This window comes from Mauremys mutica, chromosome 7 (assembly GCF_020497125.1).
Source record: "Mauremys mutica isolate MM-2020 ecotype Southern chromosome 7, ASM2049712v1, whole genome shotgun sequence".
In the NCBI taxonomy this organism is placed as follows: domain Eukaryota; kingdom Metazoa; phylum Chordata; order Testudines; family Geoemydidae; genus Mauremys; species Mauremys mutica.
In genome coordinates, this window is record NC_059078.1 from 47,726,097 (window position 1) to 47,738,878 (window position 12,782).

General features: G+C 51.9%; 1 protein-coding gene across 2 annotated transcripts in view; it reads left to right on the top strand.

Moving 5' to 3' along the window:
- The window catches only part of TEX264 (testis expressed 264, ER-phagy receptor), a 139,680-nt gene that overhangs the window by 107,619 nt on the left and 19,279 nt on the right, over positions 1-12,782 (top strand). For both annotated transcript variants that reach the window (XM_045024317.1, XM_045024318.1), the window contains exon 5: positions 4,100-4,265. In XM_045024317.1, coding sequence (XP_044880252.1) covers positions 4,100-4,265 — 166 coding nt within the window. The remainder of the gene's footprint in view (positions 1-4,099; positions 4,266-12,782) is intronic.

Here is a 12,782-nt window from a genome sequence, read left to right on the forward strand (position 1 = left end):
GCTGTGTGGTGTGGTCCATGATTTCACTAGCTCAGGCGCCAAGGGAAGTTCATCAGCTCTTGGTTTTATGAATCAGATTGAGGCAGATTTCCCTGCAGAGCTAATATCACACCCCGTTCACTCCCATTTCCTTTTGTGCAGTACTAGAAGTGGTTGCAGGGCAGGATCCAGTGGCATAAGGAGCTCTGCATGTGAGTAGCAGGGGCTGCTGCAGTCAAGATTGAGGACAGAACTGTGTGGGTTCCCAGGACTGCAATTGCAGGGGGTGCTCCAGCAAGACAGATGGATCAGCAGAGCTGAGGGAGGAAAAGCTCCCATAGCAGCAGCCAAGGTTGTCTAAAGCCCCTTGTAGGGAAGAACAAACATTTCCCCCAGATCCCCTCTCCCCTAGACACACAAAGCTAAGATTCAGTGCGTATCACAGTTTCGCTGCAGGGTGTGGGGTGAGTTGTAGAGGGGATGTGTGGGAGAACCTCCAGCCCTGGGACATGCTTCGTGCCAGCTCCCTGAGCACCCGTGCGGGCATGTATACTGGGGGGCGAGGTGTCTGTGGCAGAGATGTGACCTGTGCGCTCTAGCCGTGAGTGGGGAGTGGCGTTGTAAATGCTGTACAGGTCATGAGGCATGATGAGGACCCCTGCGTTGGGCACCCAGGCAAAAACCATTCACCTGGGTTTGTGCAGCAGCTTCACGTGCTGTCCCTCGCTTCACTGCGGTTCCTCTAGGAATCATTGTTTGAAAAAAGGTTGCCCTGCTGTTGCTATTGACCCCCTGTTTTGCTAGCCTGGCTCAGCCTCCCGCTCCTCAGCTGGGGAGCCCTGCACAGGATACCCCATTTCATTATTAGACCAAGCAGCCAGTTCCAGGTCAGGAATCAAGAAGGCTAAAGACTCACGCAGGTGTGGCCCCCTTGGCATGAACCTTCCGGGCTTTAAACATTGGTGTTTGTTCATAATGACGCCGTGCCGGGGGCGAGGCTGCCCTCTCTGGGAGGTGTGGGATTTCGGCCCAGGCAGAGGTTTTCAGCAGGTGCTGGGGCCGTTCGCTGCTGTTTCTAGTGTGCCGCTCTGCTCCCTATTATTCAAACACAGAAATGTTACCTTTGTGCTTGTGACTGTCATGGGATTAACGGAGCAGCAGAAGAGGGGATGGACTTGTGGACAGAGCTCTGGCCTCGGGAGAGCCGATTTCAGTTCCTTGCTCCACCACATGCTCCCCGTGGGACCCTGGGCAAGTCACTTAACCTCCCCGTGCCTCGCTTTCCCCATCAGCAAAATGGGAGTTGATACCTCCCTGCTTCAGTTGGGAAGGGATAAAATCCAGCCACAAGAGGCAATGATAGTGCAGTAGAGAGGTTCTGTCGAGGAGTTTATTCTCCATGGCCCATTTGCTTAGCAGAGAGGCTTCTTGAGGCAGCTAGTGATGGCGGAAGCCTGTCTACTAGGGCCTGGACTGAGACCCCCCCAAACTTGCTGCACACTGTCCGTGGTCACAGCTGTCAATCAAGACTGTACAGTGGATACGAGCTAGTAACTTAGGACTCTCTTGTACTTCCACCTTTTCATGTTCTCTGTATGTATAAATATCTTCTGTCTGTGTGTTCCATTCTATGCATCCGAAGAAGTGAGCTGTAGCCCACAAAAGCTTATGCTGAAATAAATGTGTTAGTCTCTAAGGTGCCACAAGTACTCCTGTTCTTTTTTTAGGAGTCTCTGCATTCCCATCCCCTGCGTTGTTCATCCCTTTATCTCCTCTTGCTGTTTAAAGTCCCCTTTCCAGCACCGTCACCCTTTCCTGCTGTTCTGTTAATGCAGCTTGTGTCCTTCGTTTCCAGGCCCTGCAGCTATGGAGCAGGGATCGTGCTGCAGTGAGTTGGCAGAGGCTGTCTCGGCATCGGGCTATTTGGGGACATGGGTTTGAGCCTGTGCCGTGCATCCCAAAATAAAGTTACCAGTTATTTTAAAAGAAAAAACAACCTGCCTGCCGTCTCCGCCCCCAAATCACAGCGTTGCCATCAACAGTCAGCCCCCTCTGCCAGGCAAACTGTAGGAGACGTCAAGCAACGCAGCTGCTGGGCGGGCGAGGTGTGGGTGTTAGTCAGAGCGTCCAGCTGTTCTTTCAATGCAGAGTCCGTCCCCCCAAGTCCCCTGAGCCTTGCTGGTTTGATCCTGTGTGGTACCAGAGTGAGTCTTCTCCTGCTCGCACCCTCCTCCCGCCCCCAGTCCAGCTCAGCTGGCACCTGCGGATTCAGAAAGGCATGCTTCAGTGAGCCGCTTCTTCTAGCAGCTGGGGCGGAGCTGGGCCCATCAGTGGGCTAGTGAGGAGGGAGGGACCCAGGGATTGTGGCCAAGGGGGGGGCGGGGGGGGGAGTTGTCTGAAATCCCATGAAGTAGCCTCAAACTCCCCTTCCCTCGCACTTCTGGAAGGAGCTGTCTGATCTGTCTTTCCTGGATTATCTGAATCACTCCAAGAAGAGGTGAGGACTCTCACAGCCATGCTGAGGGGTGGGCTTTCAGGCTCGGCAGGGCCTCTGTGGAGCCCCCTTACCCGTGTCAGTTACCAAGTGCTTCAGTAACAGACAGCAGAGGAACATCTGCTTCCCAGGGCCCTGCGAGTGAAACACAGACACTGGCCCAGGTTCATCCCTGTGGCAAATCCATTGAACGCAGCGGGGTTCACACCAGGATTTAATTTTACCCCATCTCTAGGCTGGTGGGAATGGGGGCCAGTTCCCTGCCAGGCATGGAGCTGAGTCCTTGAGGCCTCCGCACAAGTTTCAGCTTGTCCTGTTGAAGAGGGTTTGATTTGCTTTGGCTTCCCCTCCTCCTAAAGATTGCTTTAACCCTTTGGGTGCTGGCTGTCACAAAGAGATTCCATTTCATTGGCTTCATGGCAGGACAGGCTACACAGGTTAAAGCCCGAGGGTTTACCTGGACTAGCTAAGATGCCTTGTCTTCACTGGAGTTGTAACGTGCTAGCTTAACATGGGTTACAAATACACCTTTTTTCCTGGTGACGACACAGCCTCTAGGCATAGGACAGATGCAACTGTGGGAATGGGGTAGGTGGAGTGGGCTCCATTGACATTGGTAGCAGCTCATCAGGTGTTAAGCTGTGCTGATGTAGGTTGACAGGGTGTGTTGTAACCCCGTGTACTGGCAGCGCTGGAGAAAGGATTTCATTAGGAGGCTAGCTAATGTTATTTGGGGATTGACTTGAAAGATCTGCTGTGCAACCCAGCATTCTCTGAGAATCCAGCATTCTCCCCAAACGCAGCATCCTTTGCTCAGCTGAGGACACTGGGCCAGCGAAGTTTGGCCCTGCCCCATAACTAGCCTCCCTGGATGGTTATCCTCTGAGGAATCAGTGGGTTCTGAAACACTCATACTGAAAACTAGGATTGATTTTGTCATCTAACTGGAAATGCTCTGGGGTTAAATTTGCACAGATGCAGGGCCACAATTCACTGTCAGTGCAGAGTAGAATGCATCCCCATTCCACCCCAAGGAGAACACAGGTAGGGCACTATACCATGAATAGGATGCTCTGAACCTTGCGGCCTCTCTATGGGTCTGGAGCAGAGATCCTCAGCCTCTTTTCATACCATTGCCTCCCAGTGCAGCCACTTACTAAAGTCCTCCTCCTCAGATGGCTCCCACAGTCCTTTGCATGCTCTTGTGATGCTGGATGTGGAATGTGGAAACGGGCACAGTGGTTTGGGTGGTAACTCCAGGAGCCCAGTCCTTTGATGAGATGAGCATCCTCTATTCCTTTGAGTATCTTCTCTCTCCTCTTTCCTGTGCTGTCCATGGTATTTCTAAGGCACCTCTTGTGATATCTAAGTGCGAAGTTGAGGGGCGTCAGCACCTTTCAGCATCTCACCGGTTCAGGCCCTGGTGTCTGAGGTGGACATGGTCCAAATGACTGGACTTTGGCCTGAGACCAAGGCTAGAAGTAGAGTCACAGCTCACTTGAGTGTTACAAGTTACTGACTGGGAACTGCTGGTCAAGAGAATTGCATTGAGAGATGGCCTGTGATGTCGTGGTGCTTGCAGAGTGATGGGATACAGGGCTAACATGTGCCTGTGCTCTCTTTCAGGAGAGGAAGCTGTGCGCCCATCCCAGGCTGGAGATCTACAAAGGAGACCGCATCTATTTTGTGTGCCCCCTGGCACGCCAAGGGGACTTCTATGTGCCGGAAATGAAAGAGATGGAGCGGAAGAGCAGAGTGGCAGAGGCAGACGATGCACAGACAGATATCACAGGTACCCATAGGACACATGCATGTTTCTCTTGCTTTCCTGTTGAAGTCAGTGCTTTCCAGGGTTGACTGGATGCAGGTGTTCCCCAGACCCCTTTGAGGCAGTGATGCTATATCAGAAGTGGGCAAACTACGGCCCATGGGCCACATCTGGCCCGCAGGGCCGTCCTGCCCGGCCCCTGAGCTCCCGGCCAGCCCCGGCCCCTCCTGTGTTGTCCCCCTCCCCCGCAGCCTCAGTTCGCCGTGCCGGTGGCGTGGCTGGCTCTGGCCGGGTGGCGCGCCTCAGGGGAAGATTTACCAGTGAACACAGGGTGCCCTGGCACGGGCCACCTAACAACAGAGGGACCCAGGGCCGGGCACTCAGGCAGCTCAGCACCGGCGTACCTGGGGGGGGAGGGGCTGCACTGAGGGGGCAGGGGAGCAGGCGGGCAGTGCAGGTGGCGGGAGCGCAGGGAATGTGGCCGGAGGACTCAGGAGGAGCACTGGGCGGCCGCACAGCGGGCTGGAGAGAAGCGGTGCTTTGAAGGGGAAACCAACGCTTCTCTCCGGCTGTGTGGCTGCCCTCCTGAGGCCTCCGCCCATTTTCGCAGGGCCGCATTCCAAAAGGGGGTGGGATCCCAGGGGGTCGGTTAGGGGCAGGGGGTCCCGGGAGGGGGCGGTCAGGGGACAGAGAGAGGGGTTGGATAGAGGGTGGGGTCCCAGAGGGCGGTTAGCGGCAGGGGGTCCCAGGAGTGGGGCGGTCAGGGGGCAGGGAGCAGCGGGGGTTGGATGGGGCTGGGGTTCCAGGACTGGCTCTAGGCACCAGCAAACCAAGCACGTGCCTGAGGCGGCACAATTCCAGGGGTGGCATTCTGGCTTTTTTTTTTTGCTTGGGCAGTTGCGCACTCGGAGCTTGAGGCAGCAAAAAACCTAGAGCCGGCCCTGCCCAGGAGGGGGCAGTCAGGGGACAAGGAGCAGGGGGGGTTGGATAGGGGGTGGGAGTTCCGGGGGAGCTGTCAGGTGGCGGGGGTGTGGATAGGGGTCGGGGCAGTCAGGGGACAGGGAGCAAGGGGGTTGGATAGTGTGCGGGGGTCCTGGGAGGGGGCGGTCAGGGGACAAGGAGCAGGGGGGGTTGGATGGGTTGGGGGTTCTGAGGGCGGCAGTCGAGGTGGAATGTGGGAGGGGGCAGATAGGGGGCGGGGGTCAGGCTGTTTTGGGGGGCACAGCCTTCCCTACCTGGCCTTCCATACCATTTCACAACCCCGATGCGGCCCTTGGGCCAAAAAGTTTGCCCACTCCTGTGCTATATGGACAAAGCAGACATGGTGGAGGGGGAGGCTGATGATTTTACCCCCCCCCCATTGACTGAGCAGCTGGAATTGAAGCATCTTGTTTTTTTAAAGGAACAACATCCTAGTTCCAGCAGGGCCCAGAGCCTATAACACAATTACTCCTGATTTCAAACAAGTCACCTCCTATCCCTTAGATTGAAATAAGTGTTGATCTTGTCACTCACTTGACCCCTGGGGTATAGGCCACATCTTGCATAGTACATGGTCCTACTTAGAATGTCAAATAAACAGTAAGCTAGTCTCAATTTGAACTATTGTGGTGCCCTACTTATAATAGTGTTATTTGGATACCGCAACTTAGTCGTAGTCACTTTTTCTCCTCACATAGCTCTGTCTTGAGCTCTTGTGCATCTGTCGTGATTGGAATCCTGAGTAATTTAAGCAACAGCTTTCTAGAGCCAGTGCAAGAATTATCCAATGGCATCCAGAGATCTGCTGAAGTCTCTATGTATCTAGAAAGGAAGTGATTGTAATGCCTGTAGGGGCGTGACAGCAGTGCTATGCTCTCCTATCATGGCACTACTGCTGTTATAACTCAGAATGCTAGTTGCTCACCCATGTGCTCACACTTTCGTGGAACCAAAATATATGACTCATAATTGCTCTCTGTGAGCTGTAAATATTTTACATCTGAGACATACGTTAGATGATATACTGTCTTGTGAAATACTGTGAAAGCAACCCCTTTTGCACATTTCAGGTCAGATATATGTATGTAATATGCATTTAAAAAGTGACATACTCTTTATGTATATGTCACATGCACATCTTTTCCACATGGGCAGTCTTATGATATTTTTCTTTTGCACTTCTTTAATTTAGAATTTCTTTCATTCGTAATCACGTGTACCATAAACACGAAAAGGGGAAGCTGTTTTCTGAGATCTTTGTTCATTCAGCAATACCAATATCAGGACAGTCAGAGGACAGTGCTCTCAACTCTTCCCCCTTTCCTTTAACTTTATAATGGGCTCATCCGTGATCTGATCACATGACGCTGTAATGTAACATGCTGTTTGGACTAATGCAGTATTTTCTTGCACTGGATTGGCACTCTTTTCTATAACTTTAGGTGCTGGTGCACAGCACTGGACCAGTCAGATTTTTATAAACAGACACATTTATGTGCACATTGAATTGTTTGCTGTGGTTACATGTGTACATTTTTGTCAATATAGTTTCAAAAATTGGGGTCTGCATTAACTTGGTGAGATAATGTGGAGAAAAACTCTAATGCGTAGACCCAAGGGGCAGAGTTAAGGTGTTTGGAGCCTTCTCTCTGAATTACCTGACTTTAATTTAACATGGGTTTTGGTCAGTATCATATATGGCAGGCCTAGCTTCTATATAGGTATAGAAAAATAGAGATCTCTTTATGTAGAGAGAATGAGAGAGGATGTTCCGCAGAGATGGTTAAAATTCCACTTGCTGACTAGTGGCTGGGCGAGGAGGAAGTTATTTTGCAGCTTTCATGTCATGAGACATTTGGATTTTCCATATGTGAGTTGCGATGCAGTGCTGTCCGCCCAAGTCTGCAGAGAGCCAGCCTGAAACAACGGCCCTGAGAGGTTTAAATTGCCTTGAATGTAAATGTCACTGTTGTTTACTTCACTGCTGATCATTTGAGCATAAACAATAGTGGGACTGTGGGTGGAGCTGTGCTATATTGTGTGGGCCCTGCATAGCCACGCCCCTTTCGCACTCATTCTGAGTTCTTTTCAGACCTGTTCCATGTGATTCCATATATCAAAGAAACCCAAAGCAACTGTGACACCATTTTAACCTGTAGGATTTCAGTGTGTGAATAAGAGCAGACCAACTACATGATGGTTGGCTGAGTTACCACCAAGGTCATAACCCCAACACACCCTCTCTGATGTCAGCATCTCACCAGCGTTAGCGTAACTGCCTTGAAGTCAAACTGTTAAGTCAGCTACTAGAATAATGGGGCCATGCAAGTATCAGCTGGATAGAAATCACCTCTTCAGGGAGGACTGCTAGTGGCATGGAGAGACTTTCATCTCTAGCTTGCTGCTCGGCATCCAGTCCTGGTAAGCAGTGACCAAAAATGGTTTCTCTTTGATGGCTGTTCAGTATGGAACGAATTGTTGATTTTTAGGCCAGTTTCTAGTGGGCAGGTGACCGCATCAAACAATCCCCAGCCTGTGTGGCCTGCTTGTTGGCAGTCACAGTAGAGAGCCCAAGGACTGAATGGGCTATGGGGATTGAACAACTAGCTCACTCCCTGAAGGGATCCCCCCGGGTGTGGATTGAGGCTCATTTATTGGGGACGCCTGAACTGCCATTGACCGTGCTGTTCCTGTTGTGGAGATGGAATGACCCGAGCTGCCAATACAACACCTATCAGCAGCATGAACGTTTAGAAAGAAATAAACCCCAAATAGGCAATTCTCAGGTCTATCTGTGGCACTGCCCGGTGGCCATTAACATTGCATTCAGATCCAGGGAGTAGGACAGGAGTCAGCAACCTTTAGAAGTGCTGTGCCGAGTCTTCATTTATTCACTCTAATTTAAGGTTTTGCGTGCCAGTAATACATTTTAATGTTTTTAGAAGGTCTCTTTCTACAAGTCTATAATATATAACTAAACTATTGTTGTATGTAAAGTAAATAAGGTTTTTAAAATGTTTAAGAACCTTAATTTAAAATTAAATTAAAATGCAGAGGCCCCGGACTGGTGGCCAGGACCCGGGCAGTGTGAGTGCCACTGAAAATCAGCTCGTGTGCCGCCTTTGGCACGCGTGCCATAAGTTGCCTACCCCTGGAGTAGGACATCCCTGGCACTCTCTCTGTTCTTCTCACAGCTGAGTTAAAGTCAGGCCTGGCCTGTGAGTTGAATAGAAAGGTTTCTTTTTTCTTTTTAAAAAAATGTCCCGTCCTCGTCCCCCAAGCTGTTCAGAGCAAGTTCATCCCAAGCCAACTGCACACCCTGGAGGGGTCAGGAATGTAATGACCCACCAGCTCCCAATGTTTCTTTATTCATTTTCTCTTGGTTTCTTCTCCCTATTTTCTGGCCATGCGGGTGTTGGGGGGGAGGCCACGGATTTCTGACCTACAACTTTTTCTCACTTACACAGGTTGGATCAGCACTTGACCCATCAGATTGCTCTCTCCATCCGCCCAATTTTGTAAAGGTCTCTGTAGAGTGGCCCATGTCAAAGGGATCAGCTAGCAGTCTGTTCCCCACAGGGGACCTCACTTCTTGGGCCACATTCTCAGTGGGTGTAAATCAGTGTAACTATCGTGTATATATCGCTTTATACCTAGTTATCTTTGGTTGTGTTGTATGTATGCTATCAGGTGGTAGCTGATCACAGGATGAACATGGTCAGTGCCCTTTCCTTTGAGCCCAATCCTGTGTGATCCTGAGCCTTGCCTGAGTGATGTTGTGCCCCTCCTACTCCCAGTGAGGCAAATGGGAATTGAGGGTGCTGAGCACTGAGCAGGATTGTACCCTTTCTCATCACCCTCCTTTCCTTCCCTCTTCTCATTCATCTGTGATTCTAAGGCCAGGTCACTTCTGGATTATGGGATCATCCTGTCCAAAGCAATTAACAGATGGCAAGATTTTAACATACCCCCCTTCCAACCCTCCTTCTGGGTGTTTAAAAACATGTCGTTCAGAATTAGGCAAAAGGAAATTCGCAGGGTGTCTTTTTTTTTTTAAACCTACTTTGATTTCAGAACAGCAATAATACTTAATAATATCCTGCCCTGATACAGCACCTTTTGTCTGCGGTTCTCCTAGCTCTTTACAAACAGCTGTATTAAAAATTCCCAAGTCTGTTTGAATTAATTATTTCATTTGTGAATTTCCAGCAGAAGGCTCCGCCATTTCCCCACTGACTTTTGATGCGAACGGTGTCATTCAAAACCCAGCGACCTGTAGATGTGCAGCAAGGGTTTTGAAGTTGAGCGGTGATCCTGTGACCTTGGGGAAAAAAAATCACAGCTTTCTGTCTATCATCTTTCTTCCTTATCGAGCCGATCTCCAAGGTGCTGAGTGCCCTCCACACCGACTGACGTCAGTAACAGTGGAGGGTGCTTGGGAGCTCACTGGATTGGGCACGATGTGTCTATTTAATCTGTCTACACGCAGGCAAAGACTCTGCCTTTCTCTCTGAGGACTGATGCACTCAGTATACACGCTTAGCATACTGGGAGGAATTGGGGTGCTCAGGCACCTATGTGGTTCAGCACTGTTTCCTTCCCTGCTCTGCAGTCATAAAGGTCATTGGAAAGACCGAAGGAAACTGATGACTCTCCGGGGGGCCAGTGTCAGTCACAATTAGCTTTGTTTTGCACTTAATTATTTTCAAGGGCTTTGGCACCAGCTATGGGCCCTGAGAGCCCTCACTCCAGTCTTGCCTTCAGCAGGACACTCTCTGACGTGAGCCTGTTGCCACAGGAATGAACAGAAGGTCAAAGCAAACAAAAGTACCCCCTTGCTGTGGGTGAAAGGAAGGCTGTGTTTTCTGGAGTGACTGGAGACTGATTCTTGTTGGTAGGCTCTGCTGATAAGTACAGATGCTGCCTGTGATCCAGCTGCATCTCTACAGTCATACCTGCTGCCTATCTAGCCAGAATGAAGGTTGTCCCAGAGCATCCTGTGGTGTCCCCCAGTGGGGAGTCGCCACTTTCAGGGGACTCACTTCTAAGATGGAAGCAATGATGGTACAGCATGGCTCTGTCAACGTTCCTCAGTCCTGACCTGCTCCATTCCTGGGCTCCCCCACACTGTCTGCTGCTGCTCCCCAGTCCTGACCTGCAGCACCCACTGCTGTGCCAGTCCTTGGCTTCCCTTAAGCAGAGATTGGCAATAGACTCAATTGCTTGGAGGCTTTGTGGTTTGTCCAGGGAGTTAAACTGGAACCAGCCAAATCTCCTCCTAAGGCAGGGTTTGAACACCAGCCCTGGCTATGGCACTACATCTGTCACCCAGCCCCTCAGGATCATTCCTTCCTTTATCTTCCCTTTCTCTTCCCAGAGAGCTCTCCAGCATCTCTCCACCCAGCACCTGGTGCCAGAGGAACCCGCTCGGTGCCCTGCTGGTGTCACAATACGTCTTCTTTAGAGGCGGGCTGCAGCTGCAGCTCCTGCTGGGGAGGGGCCCGGGCAAGGCCTGGACTGCCATTTTCAATAGCTTGTGCCACCATTTCAGTCTGACAGGCTGGGCTGCGGGCACCCCTGCTGCTCCGCCTGCCCCTGCCCATCTCCTGGTGCCTTTTGTGCGGGGTGTGAAAAGCTGTGATTAGCTGCGCCTCGCCTGTTATTACATTGATCTATTATTTAGCGTGAGATGCGATGAATATTTGATAGGGCTCAGAGCCTGGCTGGGAGGAGAGGGCCAGCTCGCTGAAAGGAAGAATTATGGATTAGGTTCTTGTGCCACAGTGGGAGGCCGCTGAAGCTGGGTGAATCCTCTCAGCTTCCAGGTGGGATGCACGGAGCTGTGCTTCACTTTTTAACCCTTGCCTGCCCAGAGTGGCACAGGCCTTTGGATGTTCCGACAGTTGCATGCCTCTGTGACTGCTTGGCCTGGTCAACGGTGGTCCCCGCTCTCTGGGCCAGTGAGCGCTTAAAAGAGGGAGAGATTCCTGCGATGCGGGCGCGAGGCGACGGCAGCTGGAGGTGGTTACAGTTAGGTGGTGACAGCGGGGCTCCTGCCTCTCCCTATGCGGTAGGTGGGCGTTGATTAGACCTCAGACTAGTAGATCTTACTACCATCCCAGTAGGGACCACAGCAGAGAGAGGGACAAGATGGGACCTGTTGGACCTTTCCCTTCTCAGCCTGCTTATTCCGCACAGATAACAAATGCTGGCGTGTTTATGACTTATAACAAGCTCCCCTTTCCTTCTAATGAAACAGCCAAAACAATGAGGAGAGTTTCCCTCTTTTTTCTGTCCCTGCTCTCGATATCTGGCTCCCAGTCCCTAGGATGATCTGTCTCCCGCATCCCCTTCACGACGGGATAATTCTGGCCTGTAGATTGCTTTCATAGTGTCCATCAGCACCAAATCTGCTGCCAAAGGGGGCTGTAGACGAGTGGACTCACCCCTGCGGCGCCTCCTGCTGGAAGCTTCCGGGAATTAGCTCGCTCCAGCTCCGGAGCGCCCTCTGCAGGCCGGTGATCCACCTGTCTTCTGGCCCCCGTGTCCCTCCCTGGACCCGGTGCCGTTTTACCTGGGGTGCTGCCCCCGGCACTGATCCCTTTCTCATAGAGTCTCCCCTCCCTGGGGAACCCCCACACACTATCCCCACCTCACCTCAGTATATGGCCCTGGGGCAAACTGCAGTATCAGCCTACTCATCACTTGGAAGGAGGGTTTGGACCTGCTGCCTTGGCCTACCCCTGGGCTGCCCTCTGCAACCCCCAGTACCTATTAGCCCAATGCTAGGCCGCAGCCTGGGGCTTTCCAGGCTGGAGCTCCCCAGCTCCTCAGCCTGTCCCCAGCCCTGCTTCACTCAGGTACTTTGTGTCTAGCTCCCTGCAGCCAGGCCCTTCTCCCTCTACAGGCAGAGGGAGACTCATCCTTGTGGCTTCCCTGGCCGCCTTATAAGGCCCCGTTGCTCAGTTTGGGGCATGGCCCCAGTTGCAGCCACTTCCCCCAATCAGCCAGCGTTTTACCTTGCCCAGCCCAGCCCTCTGCAGGGCTTTTCCAACCCCTTCCAGGCTGGAGCGGGTGGTCACCCCGCTACAGGGGCATTGTTGTTATCTCTTTAGTGTGCGTGTACGGGAGGGAGAGAGCATTTCTTGCTGGCAAAAGGTGCCAGATTGAGTGCCCCAGCGAGGGAAGCTCTCTGTTTATCTCCAGGACACGTGCAGGTTGGGCAGCAACCGTGTAAACTCCCCGCAGTGACGGGCCTCAGTCCTGACATGAAGGGCCCACCTGTGCTTCTGACAGTGAACTTCAGTCTCCCTGGACCATGCAGCCCTTGGCCTCTCTGCTCACTTGCCAATTAGTGTCACTGCAGCAGGACTTTCTGCCCGGCGGCTGCTCCTCTGCTATGAACTAAACCCAGGCCCTGTGTCTCTTGGAGGGAAATGTTCAAGGGGTGGCTCCCTGTCAGAATCTGACACCGTCCATGGCAAAACACTGGCTGTTCCCTTTTCCTTTCTGCTTTTAGAAGCTGTACAGTGTTTTCCTTCTGCTGAGAGCTGTCTCAGC